At 70.1% G+C, this 23233-nt stretch overlaps 5 protein-coding genes across 5 annotated transcripts in view; 3 read left to right on the top strand and 2 right to left on the bottom strand.

Moving 5' to 3' along the window:
• The window catches only part of CHLNCDRAFT_136008 (hypothetical protein), a gene marked incomplete at both ends in the record, with an annotated part of 3329 nt that extends 1490 nt beyond the window's left edge, over positions 1-1839 (top strand). Inside the window, 5 exons of the mRNA XM_005846042.1 lie at positions 299-393; positions 884-955; positions 1134-1284; positions 1442-1546; positions 1738-1839. Of these exons, the coding sequence (XP_005846104.1) occupies positions 299-393; positions 884-955; positions 1134-1284; positions 1442-1546; positions 1738-1839 (525 nt within the window). The remainder of the gene's footprint in view (positions 1-298; positions 394-883; positions 956-1133; positions 1285-1441; positions 1547-1737) is intronic.
• A 473-nt stretch (positions 1840-2312) lies between these two features.
• CHLNCDRAFT_53363 (hypothetical protein) lies at positions 2313-3816 on the top strand (the record flags this gene model as incomplete). Its single annotated transcript, XM_005846041.1, has 4 exons — positions 2313-2451; positions 2663-2949; positions 3112-3374; positions 3642-3816. The coding sequence occupies 4 exons, from the start codon at positions 2313-2315 to the stop codon at positions 3814-3816; spliced, it is 864 nt and encodes a 287-aa protein (XP_005846103.1).
• A 257-nt stretch (positions 3817-4073) lies between these two features.
• On the bottom strand, positions 4074-10962 carry CHLNCDRAFT_136006 (hypothetical protein; the record flags this gene model as incomplete). Its single annotated transcript, XM_005845912.1, has 14 exons — positions 4074-4304; positions 4399-4821; positions 4944-5543; positions 7030-7114; positions 7262-7381; positions 7542-7837; positions 7978-8176; positions 8401-8477; positions 8901-9057; positions 9446-9526; positions 9843-9952; positions 10143-10368; positions 10576-10741; positions 10851-10962. The coding sequence occupies 14 exons, from the start codon at positions 10960-10962 to the stop codon at positions 4074-4076; spliced, it is 2883 nt and encodes a 960-aa protein (XP_005845974.1).
• Positions 10963-12623: 1661 nt separating this feature from the next.
• Positions 12624-16862, bottom strand: CHLNCDRAFT_58353 (hypothetical protein; the record flags this gene model as incomplete). Its single annotated transcript, XM_005845911.1, has 11 exons — positions 12624-13005; positions 13259-13385; positions 13650-13759; positions 13994-14150; positions 14364-14436; positions 14676-14821; positions 15114-15296; positions 15611-15743; positions 15976-16094; positions 16325-16469; positions 16641-16862. 11 exons carry the CDS (start codon positions 16860-16862, stop codon positions 12702-12704), a joined length of 1719 nt encoding a protein of 572 aa, XP_005845973.1. The 3' UTR covers positions 12624-12701.
• A 365-nt stretch (positions 16863-17227) lies between these two features.
• Positions 17228-23233, top strand: part of CHLNCDRAFT_136003 (hypothetical protein) — a gene marked incomplete at both ends in the record, with an annotated part of 13366 nt that continues 7360 nt past the window's right edge. The window contains 14 exons of the mRNA XM_005846040.1: positions 17228-17279; positions 17418-17556; positions 17784-17952; positions 18232-18339; positions 18745-18891; positions 19100-19255; positions 19661-19782; positions 20140-20309; positions 20594-20715; positions 20972-21652; positions 21863-21961; positions 22186-22302; positions 22475-22550; positions 22781-23222. Coding sequence (XP_005846102.1) covers positions 17228-17279; positions 17418-17556; positions 17784-17952; positions 18232-18339; positions 18745-18891; positions 19100-19255; positions 19661-19782; positions 20140-20309; positions 20594-20715; positions 20972-21652; positions 21863-21961; positions 22186-22302; positions 22475-22550; positions 22781-23222 — 2600 coding nt within the window. The remainder of the gene's footprint in view (positions 17280-17417; positions 17557-17783; positions 17953-18231; positions 18340-18744; positions 18892-19099; positions 19256-19660; positions 19783-20139; positions 20310-20593; positions 20716-20971; positions 21653-21862; positions 21962-22185; positions 22303-22474; positions 22551-22780; positions 23223-23233) is intronic.

The following is a 23233-nucleotide window of genomic DNA, read 5'->3' as shown; positions in this document are numbered from 1 at the left end:
GGGGGGGGCGCGCGTAGGTGGCTGGGGCTGGGGCTTCGGGGCTGAGCTGCAGGGCTGGTGGCTGTGTGGCGGGGAGGCTGTGTGGCGGGGAGGGTATGTGTGTGCATGCCTGTGTGTGTGTGTGTGTGTGTGTGGCATGGCCTGTCGGCAGGGCTCAGTGGAGGGCTGGCGCCCGCGGCCCGCCGGGCAGCAGCGGCAGCGGCCGGGGGTGGCGCCTGCGCCGGGCGGCGCCCGCCGGCAGTGGCTGGGCTCGCTGCAACCGCGCGGCTCGTGTGTGTGTGTGTGTGTGCAACCGCAGGCCAACCACCTGACGCGGGACCAGTATGCGATGAACCACCCGGCGGGGCGCATCGGGAAGCGCCTCATCCTGCGCGTGGCGGATGTGATGATCAGGTGTGCAGGCTCGGCTGCCCGCCTGCCCCGGGGGGCGTCGCGGCCGGGGGGGGGCGTGTGTGTGTGGGGGGGGGGCGCTGCAACGTCCAGGCGGCGGCGGCGGCGGCGGCGGTGGTGGTGGTGGTTCTGGATTGGGCTGGCGGTGTGGAGGCAGGCAGGTGCTGTGAGGGATATGGAGGCTGGCCCACAAGCCGCTGGGTGTGGTGGTGATGCCCATTCATCAGCCCACCCCACAGGCCCACCTGGGGGGGGGGGGGGGCATGGGTGTATGCATACCTTGTTGCACATGCATCTCTGCCCTGCCACATGCCCTGCCATGCCCACCCCTGCACACCGCCGCTGCCTCGGCGCCCCATCCGCGGCCGCAGCTGGTGAGTGCGGCGGCGGCGCGCTGCCTGCCCCCACCTCTTGCGCCTGCCCGGCCAGCGCCATGGGCTGTCGGCCAAGAAAAAGTGCGGCGTCGCCGCTGCGGCCCTGCCCTGCCCTGCAGCAATGGCAAGGTGCCGGTGGTGCCTCCCTCCACGCTGATGCCCGAAGTGCTTGTGGAGCTTACCAGCAAGGGGTGGGCTGCGCCTGCCTGCCTGCCTGCCTGCCTGCCTGCCTGCCTGCCTGCCCAGCCGCCTCACGCACGCCCGCTGCGTGCGCGGCTGCCGCGCCGCCGTGCCGTGCGGGGAGCGATCGACGCGGCTTGCGTTGCCGGCGCTCTCTGCCCCGTCCCTCTCCCGGCTCACTTCGCGCAGGTGCGGCTGCGTGCTGGTGGCGGATGAGGAGCTGCGCCTGGTCGGCATCTTCACAGACGGAGACCTGCGCCGCACGCTGCAGCAGGCAAGCTGGGGCGCGGCGCCGGCAGAGGGACGAGGGCTGGCGCTCGGCAGCCTGCAGCGTGCTGGAGTTGATGGATGAGGGGGCCAGCCGGTCGTGGCGTGCCAGGCCTCCGCTGGCCGTCCCGCGCCTCGCCTGCGCCTCGCAGTCGCTCCCGTGTGCGCTGCCGCCGCACCTGGCTTCCCGCTGCTCACCTGGCTCCTGTCTGGGCCTCGTGCTTGCGCAGTGCGGCGCGGAGGGGCGGGATGTGATGGGCCTGCGGGTGGATGAGGTGATGTGTGAGGAGCCCAAGACCTGCGGCAGCGAGGAGATGGCGGTGGATGCGATGCATGTGAGCGGCACCAGGCGCCGCTGGGCGCCGGCCGAGGCCCTTGCTGTGGCGCCGCCTGCGCGCCCAGCGAGCCTTGGACCCGTCGTGCATGCATGCCCGGCAAGGGTGGGCCCTGGCTGGAACGCCGTGTGCGTTCTATAGCCGTGCGTGCCCACTCTGCCTGCCTGCCCGGCCTGCCTGCCTGGCTGCAGGTGATGGAGGAGGCGCCCAAGGTGGCGATGCTGCCGGTGGTGGACGACGGGCGGCTGCGGGGGCTGGTCACGCTGCACGCCCTGGTCAGCGCAGGCCTGTGAGCGCGCTCGCCGCCCACGCTGGTGGCTGCCCGCCACGCATATGCAGCATGCCGCCTTAACAGCTAGACAGGCAGCCAGCAGGTCACACACACACAGGCACGCTCCGATCGAGTCGTCAATGAAGTTAGTTGCTCGATAGATGAGACCCAACACTTTTTGTTTATTCTAGAGTAGGCATGGGTGTGCCTTCCTGTGGCACTCCCGCGCCGTGTTGGCATTGCACAGGACACACTGCTGTGCTTGTATATCTATTTCCACTGCTGAATTTTCAATCTGATTCGTCTTGGGCCGTCAACTATATTAGGCCCCTGTTGCTTCCATCCATTCATTGTAAACTGAGCCTTGCACTCTTCCTCCATTGCCTGCCGGCGCCCGCCAGCCTGGCGACGGCCTCATGAACGGAAGCACACTTATGTGTGCCCAACAGGTCAGATACGGCCGGGCTCAACTCTCTTGAGTTCTGCGCAAACACCATGGCCGGAACGGCCGCACCTTGGGTCCTTGCGGTGCTGCTGACGGCTGCATGCGCGTGGCCCGCGGCCGCAGAGAAAGTGGGGCTGCTTGGCGGCTTCTTCCCTTTCGCGTATACGGATGAGCTCGGCGCGCTCACAGGTGGGGGTGCGCAAGCCGCCCGTTCCCCCCTGCCAGCAGGCGCTTGGCGGCAGGGCTTTAAGCGGTGGCGCTGTGTTTGCTGCCGCATGCTCCGACGCACTGCCATAGGGCCACTGCCACCGCAGCACCAATGTGGCATGGAGGCAGCAGCATGCCGACTCAGGCCGGTGTCACGCCGTGTTTGTTCTTTCCCTCCCTGCCCCGCCCGCAGGCTTCGACGTGGCGGTGGCGGCCGAGGCGTGCGCCGCCGCCAACATCTCCTGCGACTTTGTGCCCATAACCAATGTGGCAGACCGCATCCCCTCGCTGCAAAACGGCACCGTCGACATCCTGGCGGCGGCGCTGGTGTACACGCCCGAGCGAGAGGCCCTGGTGCAGTACGTGCGGCCCTTTTACTATGCCTCGGGCACCTCTCTGAGGGCCCTGGAGGCAAACGCTGCGGGGCTGGCATCAAGGGGCGGCTGGGAGGCCATCCGCGGGCAGCCGGTGTGCACCGTGGTAGGTGGCCGCCGCGGCATGCTGCCGTGCCTCGCCGACTGCGCTGCTGCCGCCACCCGCCGCGGCCGCCGTAGTGCCTGCCTCGCGCCCCTCCACCACAGACAGCCAAGAGCTGCGCGGCCAGGGCTCACCTTGTCCCACACGGCGCCTGGCGCGATGCAGGACGGCCACTACCTAAACGATTACATCCAGGAAACGTACAAGCCGAAGCTGGTGGTACTGCCCAGCGAGGGGGCGGTAGTGGATGCGCTGGTGGCTGCCCGCCAGTGCGTGGCCGCCTTCACCGACTCGGCCTCGCTGGTGTTCGAGCAGCAGGCGCGCAGCAGATACAACGCCAGCGTGGTGGCGGTACCCGGGGAGGCACCGCTGGATACCCAGCCGTACGGCCTGGCGGTACGCCAAGGGGAGGACGAGCTGGCCACGCGGTGAGGCGCTGGGGGGGCACAGCGGGGCGGGGCTGGGTGGGGCAGTGGGGCTGGTGCTCGCGTGCCTGGGTGGCGCCAGGGGTGGGCGCAGGGCAGGCAGAGGCGCGAGGAGCGCACTGCTGGTGCCGCAGACCCCACCCTGGGCCGTGTACCGCTGCGCCTGGCAGCACCAGCGCTCAGCCTCTCCTGCAGCTGGCAAGCCCAGCACGGCTGTTGTCCCGGCTGCCAGCCACGTCAACACCCCCGCCTGCTTTCTTCCTCCTGCAGGCTGGCGGGAGCCCTGGTGGGGCTTCTGAACGAGGGCAACGCCTCTGTCATTTACCAGCTGGAGCAGGAGTTCATTCTGGCCAACGGCGGCAGCCCCGCGCCCTACCTCCCCACCTTGACGGATGCGCTCACCTACCTGGTGCCGCAGGAGGAGGAGGAGGAGGCGGGGGCGTGAGCTGGCTGCGTCTGCCCCCGGCTGCTGACTTGGCTGCGCCGGCACGGCCTTCTCTCTCCCCTTCGGCCTCGTTTCATTGCTTTCCTCACCGCTCAGCATTGGAAATGTGACAATGTGGCAGTTCCCCAGTGAAAGCATTGCAGATGAATGAAGCAGTTATGTCGGTCCAGGAGGCAGGTCAGTTCGATGGTACACACAAAATCAATTAGGGGCATGCGCACGCCCCGTGGTGGCAGCACACCGCCCTGCGGTCGTCATCACTCAGCGGTCCCCGAGAGCAGGGCGCTTTCCTCCCAGCCCCAATCCCAGCCCTGCCCCAGCTCCAGGTTGGATCCCACCCCGAGGAGGTGCTCCTCCGCAACCGCCTGCTGGCACTGCTGCGCCTGCTGGCACGGCTGCGTCTGCTGCTGCTCTTCCAGCTGCTGCGCCTGCTCCTGCGCCTGGCTCAGCAGCCGCTGCCGCTTGCGCTGGCGGTGCGCGGCCACAGACTGCAGGCGGGAGGGATGGGGCAGGGGCGGGGCGCGTCAGCAGGGGTTGGCCCAGGCCGGACAAGGGAGGGCAAGCAACATGCATGCGGCCAACCACCCCAGAGCGGCCAGGCGTTTGCAGGCTGTGGTTTTCCCTGGCGCCACTTGCCTTGCGCGTGCCCATGATGCGCTTGTAGCGGCTGGGGTCCTGCGCCGCCATCACCGCCAGCTCATCGTCGCTGAACTTGCGCCCCCGCCGCTGCTTGGGCTTCTCCTGCCTCGGCGGCGGGCCGCTGCGGCCGCAGCTATCGATGCGCACGATGTCCCCCCAGCTGCCATGGCTGGGCGCTGCCGTGGCCGCGCCTGCTGCGCCGTGGGGGTCGCTGCGGGCGGCGGCCGCCGGGCAGCCGCCGGAGGCGGTTGCCGCCGTGTCGCCGCCGCCGCTGGCTGCCGGCCCGGCGCCGTCAAACAGCAGGGACAGCTCGAAGGCGGCGTCCAGGCTGCCCGGCAGCAGCTGATGGCTGTGCTGCTGCGCCTGCTGCAGGGAGCCTGCCTGCGCTGGCAGCCTCGCCCGTCGCCTCCAGCATGCGGGGCAGGCAGTGCTGCCGGCATGGCAGCATGGAGCGGCGGCGAGGGAGTTGCGGCGGGCGCCACAGCCACCTCGTGCCAGCAAGGAGGTAGGGCGGCTGCAGGGGCAGCGGGCAGGGCGCCTGATGCTGCCGCGGCCGCAAGGGCAGCCTGCTGAGTCAGCAGCGAGAGCTGCTCCTGGATCTGCCACAGCTGCTGCTGCAGCTGGTGCGGCTGGAACGGCGGCGGCGAGGGCTGCACGGCAGCCGGCGGCGCTGCTGCTGCTGCCGCTACGGGTGCGGCGGAGATGGCCGGCTGCTGCTGCTGCTGCTGCTGCTGCTGCTGCATGGCCGCCAAGGACACATGAGGTGGTACGGCGGGGTCGGCGCAGCCCGCCGGCGGTGGCTGGGAGGCCGGGGTGAGGTCTGCACCTGGCTCCATCAGGGCGTTGCAGAGCCAGTCCAGCTCATCGCAGCTTCCCTCCTCCTGGGAGTTCCAGCTGGCAACCAGCGGGAGCTTGTCGGCCCGGCAGCAGCCGGGGACGTCGCCAGCTGGCTGCGACAGCTGGCCGAGCAGCGGCGACAGCGGGGCCTCAAGCTCGCCGGTGCATGCCGCCGCGAAGCCGTCGCCGAGGTCAGCGCTGCACCACATGGTTCCAGCACCCAGCATCTGTCTATGCGACTGGATGTATGCCTGCAGCCAGGTTCAGGAGGCCAGAGGGTGGGGTGAAGGGGGGGCCTTGCGGGACTGAGGTGCCCTGTTGTCGGCGAAGGCAGCAAGCCCCTTAAGCAGGCAGGCTGTCCAGGCCATTTACGCAGACCAGCTGTCTGGCTGGAATTGTCGGCCACCAAAGGCCATCGCAACAGCGTCTGGAGCCCCTTGTTGGTGATGTGGCAGCAGGACTGGCGGAGCGGCGGCAGGCAGCAGCAGGCTGCACGGGGCAAAACCCTGGCGGTCTCTCCACCCACCGCTGCGCGAGTAGGCTTGCTCTGTTGCTCTTCCCGGGTGAACTTGTGCACGTTACGAGCTCTGCGCAAGGCTTCAAGGAGCCAGAGTGGCGAGGGGCAAGGTCCAGAACCGCTGGCCGCGGCGAGAGCGTTTGTGCGCCCCGGGCTGCTTGCAAAAATGAACTGATGGCCCTGACGAGTTCCCTTCGCTTTGTAGTAACCCGCGACACGGTGACCAAACGCGGGCGACCAAACCTTCCGCCCAGCTGCTTCCTCTCGTGTCACGCGGTAACACGCCATAAGACCCCTCCCCCACACGTTTTGAGACGGATAGAGGTCACATTCCACGCGGACAAGCGAGCGGCGCAGGGCGGTGCCGCCTCCAGCCGCCGCCCTTGCGCACTCGGCGGCGCGCCTGTGAGGGTCTGCTCCGCATTCGATAATGGTCCACATGGGGGTAGGGCTCAGGCGCACTCCCTGCACTCAACCATCCAATTACTCCTGGCTGTTAATCATGCCTTGAGCTGCCGCTGCCGCCGCTGGATCAACGCGCGCCGCAAGCCCAGCTCGGTGACCGTGTTTGCATGACGTTGGCTTGCATCACCCTTATCCTTGGCAGAAAAAGCATGGTGCAGCTAGTCGGGTTACAGCTGCTGTATCCAGCGATCATTCACAACACATTCCCTACATGCGGCGGTTTAAGTTCTTCTTCTTCAACAAACAAAGGTATGAATGTCATTGCCGACAGAATCATCCGATGAACTCCCTGAAAGCAGTCTGGATCCCCAGGCGCCCCTCATGTTTTCGGACGCGTTACTGAATTGGACGTTGTCAAAGCTGTGACTGCAGGGCAGCAGCGGCTCAGGCTCAGCTAGGCAGCGGCTCAGGCTCAGCTGTCAGCCGTGTCGGAGGCCACCCAGCGCGAGCGGCGGCGGGTCCGCCCGCGCCCGCCATTTGCACATGGCCCTAAACGCCCTGCCTGCCCGCTGCCCGCTGGCCAGCAAGCCAGCCCGGCCCAACGGTGGCGGTTGGTGCCCCGGCGCACCCACCGTGCACTGTCCCACGGTCTTGGAGAAGCACAGCTGTATGGAGGCTTGGCTGGGGGTGGTTGCATCGACGAGCACCAACAATGAGTTGGGCTGCAGGGGCAGACTGCTGGTCAGGGCAGCGCCACGGCACACCCGTGCGCAGCAGCACAGCAGCAGGCCCAGCAGCAGGACACCCTGCCTCACCGTCTCCTTCCTCTCGCACTGGCTGTCTGTGCACGGCACGCACACGTGGCAGCTCAGCTTGCACTGCTGGAGCATGTAGTCAGGGCTGCAAGTGGGAGCAAACAAGGAATTGTGCTTGGATATCACACAGCGAGGAGAGGGAAGGCTGGGGCAGTCAGGCGACACGGCGCGGCCGCCGTATGCAGCGCCTATCCCGCCGGCGCCCTCGGCATGGCACCGTCTCGCGGCTCACTTCTTGAGGCACTCCCCAGTCCCCGCCCAAAAGCCGCAGCTGTTGTTCGAGTCTTCGCAGGCTGTGGCCCCAGAGCACACCCCACACGCCAGTCGGCACTCTGTCAGCATGTATGCCGGGCTGCAAGGCAGGGCAGGGCCGGCAGGCCAGGGCAAGGGCCGGCAGGGCGTCGGGAGCGGCGCGACGCTACAGCGGCGCGACGCTACAGCGGGTGAGTGTCGCGCAGCGCAGGGGCGGGCCCCTGCCTGCTGCCGCTACCCACGCCGCGCCCCGCACTCACTTCTTGCCGCACTCGCCAGCCACCGCCCAGGACGCGCAGTTGGCGTTGCTGTTGGCGCAGGCGGCGCTGGCGTTGGCGGGCGTCAGCCCCAGCATCAGCAGGCCGCCTGCCCCGAGCTCGCCGACGTTCCACGTCTCCACAGCATCCTGGTACGTGTATCGCACAGCCACCACCCGCGTGCCGTCTGTGCTGTTCACCCCCCTGTTGGGTCCGCTCTCAGACATGAAGTAGCTGATCCACACCGACTTGCCGCTCCCGCTGGCCCCCACCAGCGAGGCCACGTTGATTTTAAGGGTCTGCGAGGCGGGTTGTGGTGGCAGGGGCGCTGTGGGCAGGTGGGCCTCGGGCCTCCGCCGCCGCCGCGGCGCTGTCGGAGGGGGGTGCGAGGCGTGCAGGCAGGCGGGCAGTGGGCAGGCGGGAGGCAGGGCGCACCCACCGCGTGCCGCCGATTGCGGAACTCGGGCCAGACCCAGTCGGGTGCCAGGGTGAAGCGGTAGAACCTGCCCGCCGCCAGGCTGCGCGGCGCAGCCAGCTGCGTGGGCTTGAAGGCCTTGGGGAGCAGCTGGGCCATCATTGGAAAGTTGGGGCAGCTCAGGGCGAAGGCCAAGCCCATGATGCTCAGTGGGTCGCCGTAGCTGCAGGCAGGGGGGCAAGGGAGGGCCGGCAGGGGTGGCGGGCACGGCAGTCGGCTGCGGGGAGGGGCGCGCCCAGGGCGCGTGCGGCGGCGGGTGAGGCACGGCCTGGCGCCGCCGCCAACCACATGGCAGGCAGCGCACGCGGGGCTGCACGTGCAGGGTGCAGGCAAGGGCCCGCCTGCCGGCGCTGAGGCGATGCGGGGCGGCGCCCTCGCCGGCCTCACTTGTCCTTGCCGCGGCGCTTGGGCAGCGCGGCCCCGTCCCAGGAGTTGGCGTGGATGAGGCCCAGGTTGTGCAGCATCTGCGTGGGAGGGCGGCCAGAGGGTGGGGCGCCGGTCGCTGGGGGTACCGCAGGGGGTGGCCGCAGCCCCAGCAAGCCCCGAACTCCATCCGCCGGCCCCCTCTCTCGCAGCAGGGTGCGCGCTCCGGCTGGGGCTTCTTTGCCCCGCGGCCAGCCCTTCCAACGCCTGAGGCAGCCCCCAGACCTCGCCGCCAGCCGCCAGGTTCCACCCGACACACAGACACGACACGGCCGCCGCCAGAGTGCCGTCACTACACACAGCCAGGCCCTTTGCCTCCCGGTACACACACACACACCTCCAGCAGGCAGATGTAGGCAGGCTGGGGCCCTGCACTCCCCCCTAAGGTCACGCCGCTCCCCCCCAAGTGCACCCCGCACACGTAGCCACGCACACAGCCCCCCAGCTCTCCCACCCATGCCCACCTCGTGCAGGAAGATGTGTGCGGGCTGGGAGGCGGGGTAATTGTCGTAGATGGTGTTGCCGCCTAGGTTGCCCCTGGAACCGTAGCTGAGGGCGCAGGAGGGGTCGCGGGTGGAGGGGGTGGCGGTGTCGGGGTAGTCGGCGTTGAAGATGTCGAAGCTGCGGGGCCGGTGGCGGCGGGGGCAGCTGGGTGTTGGGGGTGCCAAAGCTGAGGGCGGGCAGGCAAGACGCTGCCTTGGTGAGAGCACACAGGAGCCGCCGCTGCCATCGCTGGCGGGGGGCAGTGGCAGGCGCCGGCCAGGCGTGCAGCGGGCAGGCGGCGGCGGCAGCTGTGTGCAGCAGTTTCGGGGGGAGGGCGCACAAGTTGGCGGCGTGAGCCGACGCCCTGCGGCGGCGAGCTGCCGGCTGGACCGTGCATCGCAGCATCCCTGCCCTGCCCTCCCTGCGCAGGCACTTACACATACCGGCCACACACACACACACACACCCACACACACACACACACACGCACGCACGCACGCACGCACGCACACGCGCGGCAACCCACTTGGCCAGCTTCAGGCCCAGCTGCTTGGCGGCGCGCTGCTTCATGACGTGGGCCCAGCCCAGCATGGTTGACATGGCGCAGCTGCAGGGCAGGGATGACAGGGCAGGGAGGAAAGGACAGGACACGAGAGGGTGGGAGGCAGAGGGGCGTGGGCGGTCAAGGTACAGCCTGGTACAGCCCGGTACGGCTGGAGCGGCTTGGTACGGCTGGCTGCGGAGGAGGTGGTGGGCGTGCCCGAGGACCGAGGCTCGGCAGCCTGCTGTCGGCAGCGGGCCGCCAGCGGTGCCGCCGCCACCCGCACTGCCACCAGCAGTACACCCACACGCCCTCTGGACCATCCACAGACAGCGGGAGAGGGCGGTGCTCCACTCACGGATCCATGCGAGCCTCGGCGCACGTCATGGGCAGCAGCGGCGTCACCACCAGCGCCGCGCCGCTCAGCGAGGTGCGGCCAAAGGAGCAGGCGGACAGCGTGGCCGAGGCGTTGAGCACGATGTTCCTGGCGACCTGCGCGAGGGGCGGCGGCGGGCAGGGCTCGGCGACAGGGTGGTGCCGGTGCGAGTGTGTGCCAGTGTGCCTGGTTTCTTCTGTGAGAAGGCTGTGAGTCTTGTGCACGCTGATGGGGTGGCGGCAGTGGTGGTGGCGGTGGGCGGGGCCGGCAGCGGCAGTGCCGGCCAGCCAGCCCAGCGCTTTGCACCTGCACCGTCGCCTTGGTCTGGCGCGCCGAGCCGGGGGCCAGGGCGCAGTCCCGCGGGAACCTGGCCCGCAGGTACAGCACCCGCAGGCCCGGCTTCGCGGCGGCTGACGCGCTGATGTCGCCGCCGCCGCCGCCGCCGCCACCAAACACGCGCCGCGGCGGGGCTGCCTTGACCACCGACAAGCTGTCGGCACGGAACTCCCAGCTCAGACCAGACCCAGATATCCTGTGGCAGGGGTATGTGCGTGGGTGCCTGAGTGTGTGTACTGTGGTGGGTGCGTTGAGCGTGCATTCAGCGGCAGCCGGCGGCAAGCAGAAAGCGGGGGCTGAGGGCAGGCCCACAAGGGGATGCCCCCTGCTTGCCCCTGCTTGGTGCTGCGGGCCGCCACAGGACAGCAGGCGGCCCCAGTGCCAGTGAGCTGCAAGCACCCACCTGCGCCCCACGACCTCGACCTCCGCGCCGTCGCCCCAGCCGGGCGGCAGGGGCCTGAGGCTGCGCGGGCTGGCCAGCGAGAGGAAGAGCTGGGTGGGGGCATCCACCGCCACCACCGCCGCCTCCTCACGAAAGTGTTGGTCGCCGCGCCACAGCCGCAGCGTGCCTGCGGGCGGGCGATGAGGTGTGCGGTTGAGGCAAGGTGATACCAGGGGAAGTGGAGCGCAGCCCGGATGGCATGCGTGGACGCAGAAGGGCCCTGGCACGCTGCTCACCTGTGTGCGTCTCAAGCGCAGCGGCGGCGGCACCGGCAAAAGTGCTGGCGGCCAGCGCTGCAAGCGCCAGGGCCAGCGCCGCGCCCAATCCCCGACCCACGCCATGCCGCATCGATAAATGCAGGCGGGCAGGAGCAGGGAGGGGAGCGCTCGAGGGCTTGCGCGGCACGCGGCAGGCGAGTGCGCGCCTGCTTACAAGTCACGCATGGCGGGTTCAGAACACAAATACAAACGCAAGAGAAGCAGGCGTGGGAGAGGTGCTTTTGGCAGGATGTGGCGGCGGCACCTGATGACGGGGCGGGGCGGGCAGGTCAGGGAGGGTCCTGAGGATGGCCTTCATCATCAGGGGCTTTGGTGCAGGCAGCCTGATTGTGCGGACGTCTGAGGTCAACCAGTGGCCGCCTGAAGAGCCCAGCGTTGTTCTGAGGTGCGAAGCAGGGCGGCGCTTTCACTGAAAGGCTCCTGCGCCTGCGCCCCACGGGTCTGCCTTGGACCACGCAGGGCGCAACAGTGAGGGCCATGGGAGGGCCTGCCGGCGCCGGCGCAGTAGCGGGCGCCCACACAAGCGCCGCTAAATTCCTCGGAGTGGCTAACCCTTCCCCCAGCCTCCTGCGTTGCAGCACTTCAACCAGCATGATGACGGCTTGCGCCATGAGAGCGCCCCTGCGGCTGCATGCCAACCGCGGTGAGCTCTGGGGGCCGCTGCCACCGCCGCTGCCGACAGCAGGCCAGGCCCAGGCCAACGCTCATGCCCAGATTCTGCTTGAAAAGAGGCTCAGCGACTCTCTGCAGGCGCGCCGGGCATGGCGCCTCGCGCAGCAGCCTTTGCTAGGGGCCGCGGGCCTCTGCTTCCGGCTGATGCCAGGCGCAGCCGCCACGCCAGCTGCCGCACGCCCGTTGTGCAGCCGGCGGGCGGCGGGGCAGGCACGCCACCTGCAGCTGCGGCGCCGGCGTTGCAGCTGGTCCCGGCTGCCGCCGCCGCAGCTTGCGCAGGCGAGCAGCAGGCGTCGCGCGCAGTGGCAGCCGCGGCGCAGTGGCGGCCGGCCCTGCCCCCGCTGCGGCAGCTGGTGCCGCTAGTGCTGGGCCTCGTCTTCTGGTGCGGCCTGACGTGGCGGCTGGCGGACGTTCGCCGCTCACCTATCTACAGGGTGGGTGCATGCCAGCCATGCGCATCGGGCGCACGTGCATCCGAGCCTGGCATGCGCCCAGAACCAGCCCCTACCCCATGCCCGGCCCTGCAGGCAGGGCTGAGGCAGCACTTCCTGCCGCCAGCCGACCAGGCCTCCAAGCGCGAGACGCACACGCTGCAGATGGCAAAGCTGCTGACCACGCTGATGCTTTCATGTTGGTTGACGTCGTTCGTCCTGCTGCTGCACTATGTGGCGTGGTGCTTCTCAGGAGTTGTGTGGGCCACACCAGGCTTTTCTGGGGCCTGGATTTTGTCTGGGATTTTTAATCTGGGGCTGCTGCTGCCAGCAATGGCAGACACCTACATCACATGGCGTGCCGCTCAGGTGAAGCGCCACCTGATGTCTCCGCCTTGAGCTCCCGATGAACCCTGCCCCAGCCAGGTGTCTGTTAGTTTGCACACAATGCCACATGTACACTGCTCCCAGCCCCTCCTGCAGATGTTTGACTCACACTTTTCATCGTTCACCTTGGCAGCAGTTTTTGATTGGGCCCATGCCGGCCTGGGTCACTTGCTGCCAGCTGTCGTCCCCGTTTGTTGCCCTGCACCCCAACCGGCCCCTGCCCCGTTCCGACAGGGAGTCTGTCTGTGTCTTGATAAAACTCGGACTGTAAGAGAAGGTGCAATGGCAAGCCAGTGAATGAAGGAATGCTTGGCAACCGTCACTTGAATTTCGCTTGCCGCTGCCGGGGCTTGCCGCCGCCGGCGCGCCTGCCGCCAGTCGGTGCCGCGCCGCCGCCCCTGGCGCCAAAACCGCCGCCGCTGCGGCCTCTGCTGCCGCTGCCCTTGTACGTGCTGCTGCTGCCGAAGCCGCCGCCGCTCTTGCTGCTTCCTTTGCTGCTGCTGCTGCTGCTGCTGCTGCTGCTGCCGCCACGATCCACCCGCTTGGCCCCCCGCACCCCCTTGTTCCCGTGCTTCTCCGCCTTGCGCTCCAAAGCCTTGCGCCGCAGCGTCTCGGGCTTAGGCCTGGCGGGAGAAAGGGCAGCAGGGTAAGGTAAAGATGAAGGGAACAGGGACAAGGGGCTGTGGGTGGCAAGCCACCAGCTGCGCCAGCTGGGAGGTGGCGACCCAGGCATGCTGCCATGCTCCCGCTCAGTGCCAAGCGCGTCCTCAGCCTGCTGCCAAAGCGCGCCAAGGCATTGCAGCAGCCGCATCTGCCGGCGAAACGCGGCCCTTCCCACACACACCACCACCACCACACACGCCAACCATTCCGCACCTCATGTGCGGCGGCAGCACTGCTCGGTCTGAAGAAAGCGCATCCAGTGGCAGCCCCCGCTGCAGCGCCTCCTCTATGCGCTCAGCCAGCACTCGGTCCCCTTTAGCCACCAGGCTGGTGATCTTGCCTGCAGTGTGCGAGAAGGGGAGGCTGGTGTGTCGGTGGGCCAGTTGGGGCTGGGCGGGAGCAGCGGCCGCAGCAACCACAGCATGCACAGCGCTCGCCACCCTGGCCTGTGGTTCTCCCCTGTTTCTCCTCTCCAATGTGCGCTGCCCGCCTGCTGCCGCGCACATGCTGCACTCTGCAGCCCACCTGCTGCCCACCTGCCCTCCCTCCTCACAGACAGCACACCAGCCGGCCCAGCCACGCCCACCGCCCCGCTGACACCCACCCGTGGCCCCCGCTCGGGCGGTGCGCCCCGTGCGGTGCAGGTAGTCAATGGGGTTGAGAGGAAAGTCAAAGTTGACCACATGGTCCACCCGTCCGGGCATGTCCAAGCCCCTGCTGTACAGACAGGCGGTACAGGCAGACGGCCACGGTGCAGTACAGTGAGCAACAGCAGAGACTCGCGGGCGGGAGCGCGCCGGCGGTTTGAAGGGCCCTGCTGAGGAGGAAGCGGGTGCAGCGGTCGACACGGGAGCCTGGCAGCAGAGCGGCGGCACACGAGGCTGGGCTGCGCGGCACTGCCTGCCGGCAGCAGCCGCCACCCCTCTACCCCACACACCCCACACCCACCTGGCCGCCAGGTCAGTACAGACCAGCAGCGGCGGGCGCTCGCCGCTGACGCCGTCGCCGCCGGCGAAGCTCTGCATGGCGGCGCGGCGCTCGTCTGGCGGCACGTCTCCGTGGTAGCAGGCGGTCTGCAGGCCTCGCTCGGTCAGGAAGTGGTCGGCTGCGGGGGCAGGGAGGGAGGGGAGGGGTGGGGCAAGGGAGGGAGGGTTGAGCGAGGGATCAGGAAAGGGAGGGAGGACGCAGGGGCCAGCGGGTGGGTGGGTGGGCAGGGGAGAGTACGAGGTCATCCACACTCACGCACACGCCCCACACTTGCTCTCCTAGCCGTCCAGACCCGCCCAGCCGCCCCCCCCACACACCGCAACACACACACCTGCGCGGCAGGAGGCCAGGGTGTTGCAGAAGACCATCACACGCTTGCCCCGCTGGTGCTCCCCCTCCACCACCTGCAAGGCAAGCAGCGCAAGGGTGGCGGCGGGCCCAGGGACGGGAATGAGGGGGCGAAGGAGCAAACCTGGAGGTGGTGGCGCGCGCTCCAGCGCCCCAGCAGGCGCCAGCACCCAGCCGAGCAGCCGGACGGCCGAGCAGCTGGCCGCAGTGGCAGCGGCAGCAGCCAGGTACCTGATGCTCAGCAGCAGGCGCCGACCCTTTCTGGCGGTACAGCAGCCCCCAACCCCCTGCACACCCCCAGCCCACCCCTCCGGCTTGCCTGCAAGAGCAGGTCCAGCTTGTTGGCCGCCGCCGGCATGGGCACAAAGGCGTGCCGCGCGCCCGCCACGCCGCGGTGCAGCGACGACGTCTCCACCCGCCGCATGCCGGGGAACTCCTCATCTGCGGAGCGCAGGGCGGGGCAGGGACAAGCAGGCAGGGCAGGGTAGGGCAGGCAGGGTAGGGAGGCAGGCGGCGACGGCTCGGGGCAAGGCGCAGGCCTGCCGCTGCGCGGCAGGCGGCCCGCGAGTCACAGAGTGGCTGCCCAGCACGCATGCGCGTGCCCGCTGCCGCGGCACGGCTGGCGGCTGGCCTGCAGCCAGCCAGCACCAGACACGCCAACAACCAGACACCCAGCAGCACGTGAGCAGCCGCCCCCCAAAGGCAGCCCGCCGCGCCGCGCCGCGCCACGCACCGATCAGCCGCCCCACCGCCTTGCTCATCGTGGCCGACACCAGCACGCAGCGAGCGGGCTGCTCCTTGCCGCGCACCGCCGCCAGGATCGCTTTCACCTCTGGCCCAAAGCCGCGGTCAAACATGGTGTCGGCCTCATCCAGTACCACCACCTCCACGTCGCCGTAGTACAGGTGCGACTTTTCTGCGGTACGGTACGGCCGGGCACGCCAGGCGGGGCCACCAGGTGAGCGGCACGCTGCCGCGCTGCCGGCGGCGCCTCGCCGCAGGCATGCACACACTCCCGCTGGCGCTGCCTGCCACGCCGGCTGGCCGCCCATACCGCGCAGCAGCCGTCCCTCCCGCGCCCCACCCCTGCCCGCCCACACCCTCCCGGCGCCGCCACTCGGGAGCATGGCCCGGCCCCTCTCCCTGCCTCCCCCTCCCTACCCACACCGCACACCCACTCCGCAACCACTCCACCACACACACACACCCTGTCCCGCCTGGCAGGCTCACCTGCGTGCTGCATGACTCGCTGCGGGGTGCCCACCAGCACATCCAGCGGCCGCTCCAGGGCCTCGCGCTGCCCGCCCATGTCGCCGCCGCCGTTGACGACAGAGGAGCGGAACTTGGCGGTGTGGGACAGGGCCTGGCGGGCGCGGGGCGGCAGCCAAGGCGGGGTCAGCGGGGCGGGGCGGGGCGGGGCAGGGAGAGGCGGGTGGGGCACGGCAGGGCAGCGGCAGGCACTTCTCGCTGCGCCGAGGGCAGGGGATGCATGCCGGCACGCCGGCAACACACCCCGCGCCGGCCCCAGCCAGCGTGCCCCACTGCCAGCCGCCAGCATTCACCCCACGCCCGCCGCTGCCCCCTTTTCTGGTCACCTTTGCCACCCTCAGGATCTGGTCTGTGAGCTCTCGGGTGGGTCCCAGCACCAGCGCACGCGGCCGCCGCGGCCGAGCCGCAGCGCCCCTCAGCTGCTCTCCCTCCTTCAGAAGCTGGACTGCGGCAGGGGAGGGGGTGGGGGCAGGGGAGCCAGCAGCAGCAGCAGCAGCAGCCGTGGGTAAGCGGGTGTGGGGACCGGAGCTGGGCAGGCGTGGTGACCCGTTATCCACCTGCCTCCTCCTTCCACCAGATAAAACTCACACACCCTTGCAGACTCACCATACAAGCAAAGGCACAAGCACCACACAAGCACCGCACCAGCACAGGCACCGCACCACAGCAGCTCACCCAGGGGCAGCAGGTAGGCCAGCGTCTTGCCGCTGCCGGTGTGGGAAGCCAGCAGGAAGTCGGCGGCTCGGTGCTGCAGCAGCGCCGGTACCGCCGCCGCCTGGATCTCGGTCGGCTCGCTGATGCCCTTCTCAGCCAGGGCCGCCTGCAGCAGTACCAATGTGGGGGATCAACAGAGCGTCCTGGGGATATGAGCCCAGCCAGCTCAAAAAGAGGCTGCTGGCTGCGACGCGGCGGTGCTGTCTGTGGTGGCACAGCCGGGCCGCACAACAGCCTGCCCAGCCGCAGCAGTGGGCACCCCCCCCAGCGCACGCACCTGCAGCTCCTGGCTGACGCCCAGCTGGGTGAAGGTGGCCGGGGGCGCGGCCGCCTGCTGCCGCTCCGCCGCCACCGCCCGCACCGTCACCGAGGTGGCGGCCAGGCTCGCAGCGTGCTGGCGGCGTGGGGCTTTGAGCAGCAGCAGGCCGGTGGCGCGAGGTCGCAGGCACAGGCTCAGGGCTCCAGCCCGCGTCAGGCCCACGGCTCCAGCCCGGAGCATCAGAGCGGCGGACATGAGGGGCATCCGTTTATGTCAGATCAGCCGCCCAAGCCTCCCGAGTGCAATGCAGGCTGCTGAGACGCTGGCGGCGCGGAGTGCCTGGCGGCTGCCTTGCAACCAGCGCCGATTCGCCTTGCATGCACTACTGGGGAAGCCCGAGGTGTTGGTTGACGAGGCCTGTTGCGGTGTCAACGACGTCAGGGAGGTTTGCCTTGGACCTCTGGCTGTTGTCACGCTGCTGATCTGGCGTGACAATGCATCGCAGCCTCTCTCGGAGCCCTCCCCTCCCCCTGCAACAACTTCAGAACGCAGGCAGCGCCATGGCGCTGAAGGCAGGGCTCTGACGAACGAAAACAACTGCAAGAATGGATGAAGTGTTGAGCAGTGCTGTGGAGCAGGTGGCCCTGGCCCCCGATGGTGAGCAGCGAGTGCATGGTCTGTGGCGCTGCTGGGAGGGCGGCGGGCAAAACGTGGCTTGCCGCCGTCTCCGTCACCGGGGCTCGAACCCTCAACCTCAATCCCTCGGCCCATTGCCCTCGCCCTCGCCCCACGCAGGCCTCACGCTGGCGCAGCTGTGGGCCGCGCTGGCCGACGCAGCGGAGGAGGCGGGCCTGCAGCTGGAGGCTCCGCCCGTCCGCACCGCCTTGTGGCGCCTCCTGACCGCGGAGCCCGGCCTGCGCTTCACCCTGCCCAGGTGTGGCACCCAGTGCTCAGGCCGCCTCGCGCGCTTGCCCTGCACACACAGCACCAGCTCTGTTGACTGCTGGCGCATGACCAGGGTCTGCGGGTTCAGCCACAACTGTTGCAACCACTGGCCAGTGGCACCACGGGTCACATCCTGCTGCCTGGCCCCAGGCTGCCTGGCCGCCCCCTGCACCCCCCACCACCACCCCAACCCCAACCCTCTCACGCACGCCGCAGCGCGCGCGCCGGCGGCCGCCGGCTGCGGCCCAGCGCCGACGCCGAGCTGGCGAGCGTGGCGGCGGCAGAGGCGGTGGGGGTGCGCCTGGCTGCTCGACGGGAGCTGCAGGACGCCGCCGTGGGCCTGCACGACTCCCAGCTCACCCGCTTCAACATGTCAGACACTCAGGTGGGGCTGGGCTGGGCGGCCAGGCCGCAGCCGGCGGCAGCTGTGGGCCCTAGCAGCGTGGCGGCCGCCCGGCTGGCTGCCCGGTCGTGCCACCGCTAGGCGACGGCTCCAAGTGACCCTAGCGACTGCTGCACACTCCAGCCTCGCTGCGCCGCCACTTCGCCCCACCACCCGCCATGCACGCCCCGCCCGTCCCCGCCGCCCCTCCTCGGCGCCCCTGCGCCGCCCGCACGGCTCGCGGCCCACGCCCCCCTGCCGCCCTCTCACCCCTCCCCGCAGCGCAAGGCGCTGGGGCTCATCGGCGCGGCCGGGCGGCGCGGTGCGCTGCAGAACGACCTGGCCGCCGCCCTGGGCACCGAGAACCGCAACTTCTTTTACGTCGTCAAGGTGGGCGGCAGCTAGGGGGTGGGCAGGTGGCAAGCGCGGTGGGGTGAGGGTAGGGTGGGGTGGGGTGCGGGCGCGGGTGCGTGTGTGGGTGCGGGTGTGGGTGTGGGTATGGGAAGGTGTGCTGGCGTGTGTGGCCTAAATATGGGTGTGTGAAAGGTTTGATGACCTATGGATTTGTGGAGTCGATCCTCATCAGGCGCCTCGCAGCCGAGCCTGCCTGTGAATCAGCCGGCACCCTAATTCCCGCCGCATCGCTCCCTGGCACGCCGCTTCCCTCCCCACCAGCTCCTTCTCGCTGCCCTCGCCGCTCCCTCCCTCCCCTCGTCCCCTTCCCGCGCCTTCCATCCTTCCCTCGCCCCCCACCTGCGCCTGCCCCCTGCCCCGGCCCGCGCTGCCTGCCTGCAGGTGCTGGAGCAGCGGGGGCTGGTGGTGAAGCACCCCACCTTGGTGAGGAAGCAGAGCGGCGGCGGCCCCTTCTTGTCCCACATTCAGACCAACCTGCTGCACCTCACCCGCTTGGCGCCGCCCAACGTGGGCAGGGGCGTGCTGACGGTGAGAGCAGCGGGGGCGTGGGGCGGGCGTGCGTGTGGGTTTTCTGGTGGGGAGCGGCATGTCGCCTCCCTCCCTCCCTTCCTGCTCTTTGCCGCTCCGCCGCAGCGCTGCTGCCGCGCGCCTGCCCTGCATCGCGCGCCGTGCCCGCCCGCCCACCCGCCCACCCACCCACCCAACTGCCCAACTGCCCAACCCACGCCCACGGCAGGACGGCAAGAGCCAAGTGCACGGTGCGCGGCCCGGGCAGCAGGCGGCCCTGGGCGAGGAGGAGCTCGCTGTGTTGGACGACCGCTCCCACTTTGCCCGCGTGTGTGCACAGCTGGCGGCCTGCGCGGGGCAGCAGGCAGACGAGTCGCAGCTCAAGGTGGGGGCCGGGTCCGGCACGCTGAGCGCGCTGCGGCGCGCTGCCAGCCTGTCGGCGCATCTCCCCCAGAGTCGCCCATGTGTGTCGGTCTTGTTCTTCTTCTTAGGGGCTGCTTAGGGCTGTGGGGGTGGGGGCTGGCGGGGCGAGGCGTCCGGGCGCTGCCCCTACATGCAACGGCCGACGCGCTGCATGCACGGCGTGCGCGCTGCGTACGCTGGCCGCGCTGTGCTCCTGCCGCGCCACCGCCTATCTCGCCCGTCCCGCGGGCTGCGCGCCGCTGCGCTGGCGCTCGCCCAATCCGCCACGCCGCACGGTATCCCACAGCACACACATGCACATGCCACGCATATGCATGCGCACGCTCCCACCCCGCTGCCGCTGCCACCTGCCCTCCCTCGCCTGCAGGCGGTGCTCGGCATGCGGGGCAAGCCGGGACACCGCCTGTGGCGCCGCCTCAAGTCTGCGCTGCTGAAGCGGGGCCAGATCGAGGAGTTTCTGGCCAGGAACGCGGATGATAAGGTCATCAAGTGAGTGCCCGTGCGCCCAGCGAGGTGCGGCGCCTGCGTCCGCAGGTGGCCTTGGTGCCTGTGCCTGAGGGTGGGTGGCGCCTGAGTGTGGCTGGCTGGTGGTGGTGGTGTGTGTGTGTGTGTGTGGGGGGGGGGGGGTTGCTTGGCTAAGGCCAGCTGCGGCAGGCTGGGGCCTGCTGGCTGGTGGCGCCTGGCAGGCCGGGAGCCTTGCCAGACAATGCCCGGCTGACTGGGGGGACCAGGCAAGGGTGCGTGCCTCCTAACCGGGCCTGCTGCCTGCTAAGCCCTGGACTCACACCTGACCAAGCCCGCCGGCTGCCCGCCGGCTGCTGTGCCCCGGCCTCTGCTTCTCGACAGGTGCATCAAGCTCGTGAAGCCATGGCGTGATGACGAGTCGGAGTCGGAGGAGGAGGAGGAGGGCGGGGAGGAGGGGCCGGAGGGGGAGGCGGCGGGCGGGCCGCCGCTGGCCAGGCAGGTGGCGGAGCTGTCGCTCGACCGCCAGCTGCTTCGGGAGCTGGTGGCAGCAGGTGGGTGGGCCGGGGCTGTGCTCTGGGTGGTGGTGCTGGTGTGTGTGTGTGTGTGTGTGTGTGCTGATGCGAGCGGCACCGCCGCCGGCAGGCTGTGGCTGGTTGGCGCCTGGCCGGCGGCTGCTGCCTGCGCCCGCATCCATCTGCCTGCACGCCTACCTGGCAGCCTGCCTGTCCCGCATGCTTCCCTGCCCGCCTGCCCCGCCCCACCACCTGCCTGCCTCATCGCCCTGCCTGCCTGCCTGTCTGTCCGGCTGCCTGCCTGCGTGTGTGTCAACCTGCAGGGCCCGAGGGCCTGACCACTGGCCAGGTCAACGCCGCCCTGCGCCTCAACATGAAGCGCAACGAGACGCGGATGAAGGAGGTGGAGGCGCGGTACGGGGTGCGCAAGCACGCGGTCAATCAGGTGGGTGGGAGGGCCCAGGCGCAGGCGGCGCGTCTCAAGGAGGGTGGGAGCCACGCCAGCAGCGGCGCCGCCGGCCACCCTGCCAGGCGCCGACGCTGGCGCCCTGCTGCCGCCCTGCGCCCCTGCCAGCCCTGTTGCTGCTGCTGCTGGCGTGGTTTTGCTGCCGCGTTTTGGGCGCTGCGGTGGAGCATTGTGCGCGGTGTGGGTGGCAGCGGAGTGAATGTGTGCTCTCCTGCGGTGGCGGCCCCCTGTGCAGGGCCGAGTCATGACCTCCCGCTACATCGCCCCGGAGCCGCTGCTGCGCCAGTTCCGCGACACCGTTGCGCCGGTGCGCCCCGCCGCGGGCTGGCTGGGGGCGGTTGTGGAGGCCATTGAGGCGGGCCTAGACGAGGGGGAGCCCTTCCCCTGGCCTGCGTGGGCGCAGCAGGCGCAGCAGGCGCGGCAGGCGCAGGGAGAGGGGGCGACGGCTGCAGCCGCGGAGGGGCGCGTGGCTGCGCCTGCCGGCCTGCCGCTGCTGGGCGTGCAGCAGCAGCAGCAGCAGCAGCAGCAGGGGGAAGGGGAGGAGCAGGCTCAGATGCATGCCCTGCTGCGCCAGTTTGGCGTGGGCAGCCAGTTTGGCGTCAGCGGCGCCGCGGCCGCCGCGGCGCAGGCGGCTGCCGCCACTGCAGGCCCCGCGCCTGCATCAGCGGGGGGAACGGCAGCTGATGACCAGGCCGGCCAGGGGCAGGGGCAGGGGCAGCCGCTGCTGATTGCGTCGCAGGCGCTGTCCCTGCCTGGCGCCGTCGCACAGAGCGGCGCCCCTGGCGGCGATCGGGATGCAGGCACTCAGGGATCCCGCCGCTACACGCTGGCGACGCAGCAGCGGCACCAGTGGGTCCAGGAAGCCATTCGGGACCACGGCTTCATGCTGGCTTCCGAGATGCCACGGTACCTCTTGGTGGGCACGGTACCGCCACCGCTTGACACCGCTAGCAACATGCCTGGCCGGCTGATGGGAGCTGCGCGGCCGATGGGAGCTGCCGCCGGCGGCGGCGCCAGCCTCGCCAGCCTCGCCACCCAGCCAGGAGGCGTGGGCGGGCCTCCTGCCTGCCGCCCCGCTGGCTTCCTCTCGCCTCCCACCCCGCCCCTTCCTTGCGGCTCTGCGCAGGAGCGGACGGTGGCGGAAGGGGACCGCAAGGCGAGCATGCCTGACCGCAAAACCTGCGACCGCATGATCAAGCTCGGCCAGGAGGAGGGCAGCTGGCAGGTGGGCGTGAGCGGGGCGTCCTGGGGGGTGATGCACGCAGCACTTAGGCATCACCCCTGTGTGCCCGTGCCCACCCAGAGCCATGCCCGCCCGCACCCAGCCACCACCCCCCACACCCAGCACCCCACCGCACCCAACGCCTTGCCGCACCCAGCCTCCGCTGCAGCGCACAGCAGCGCACACCAGGCCCGCCCCCGCCCCCGCCCCGCGCCCCTCCCCCGCAGGTCCTGTCAATCACCTTTCCTGCCAGCGCCTTTGGCGCAATGCAGAACCGCACGCACACGGTGCTGGCGGCGCCGGGGGCGCGCCAGGACGAGGCTTTTGTGGACGCGGTGTACCAGGTGGGTGTGCATGCCTGTGTGCGTGTGTGTGTGTGTGTGTGTGTGTGCGACGCCCGCGCGCGCGCATGCTGCTGGGTACCGCTGGGTACTGCTGGCGCTGGTGCCCTTCCCTGGGCAGCCTTTCCAATCCGGTGCCGCCGCCTGGCCGCCCGCCGCCCTCTCCCGCCCGCAGCACTTCCTGTCCTTCAAGCGTCGCATCCACGGCGGGAGCTCCCTGGCCAAGCAGGCGGACCGGCAGGAGCAGCAAGGTGGGCCTTCCTGCCTGCCCTTTACCCCATCTTCTCCCCCCTTTCCCTCCTTGCTTCCTGCCGTCCTCCTCCCTGCCCTCCTGCTGCCCGTCTGCCTGCCTGCTTGCTTCCTTTGTGCGCCGCGCTGCGGTGGCTCGCTCCAAGCGGGCGGGTTCCCCCACCTGCCATCCCTCTGTCGGCGCTCTGTGGTTGTCAAGGTGTGGACTCGTGTGCGCCGTGCGCCGCCGCAGGCATCGAGCTGCCGGTGGTGGCGGTGCAGCGGCTGGTGCGGCGGCGGCGCGGCAGCCGCGGCGGCGGCGGGCGCGGCGAGGGGGAGGAGGAGGAGGAGGAGGCGGCGGACGGGGAGGGCGCCCTCGGCGGCGGCAGTGGGGAAGAGGAGGAGGGGTTGGTGGATGTGGGGCCCCGGGCCGATACCCTGCGGCTGATGGTTTCAAACGGCTACCTGGCTCACCGCATGCATCGCCTGCGCATTGTGCATAGCGTGGCGTGCCAGCTGGCGGGGCTGCTGCCCGGCGCCGGCGCCGCGGCCCAGGCGGACCAGCAGCAGCAGCAGCAGCAGCAGCAGCAGCAGGAGGGCGAGGGCTGGCAGGCGGCGGACGCAGAGGGTGGGGCAGCACCACAGGAGGAGCGTGTGTTTGTGATGACGGCTGCGCCCGGGGCGGGGCCCTTGATGTGCGGCAGGG

The sequence above is a fragment of the Chlorella variabilis genome (assembly GCF_000147415.1).
Source record: "Chlorella variabilis unplaced genomic scaffold CHLNCscaffold_15, whole genome shotgun sequence".
Taxonomy (NCBI): Eukaryota; Viridiplantae; Chlorophyta; class Trebouxiophyceae; order Chlorellales; family Chlorellaceae; genus Chlorella; species Chlorella variabilis.
Note: the sequence above shows the minus strand (reverse complement) of the source record. Positions and strands in the feature narration are given on the sequence as shown.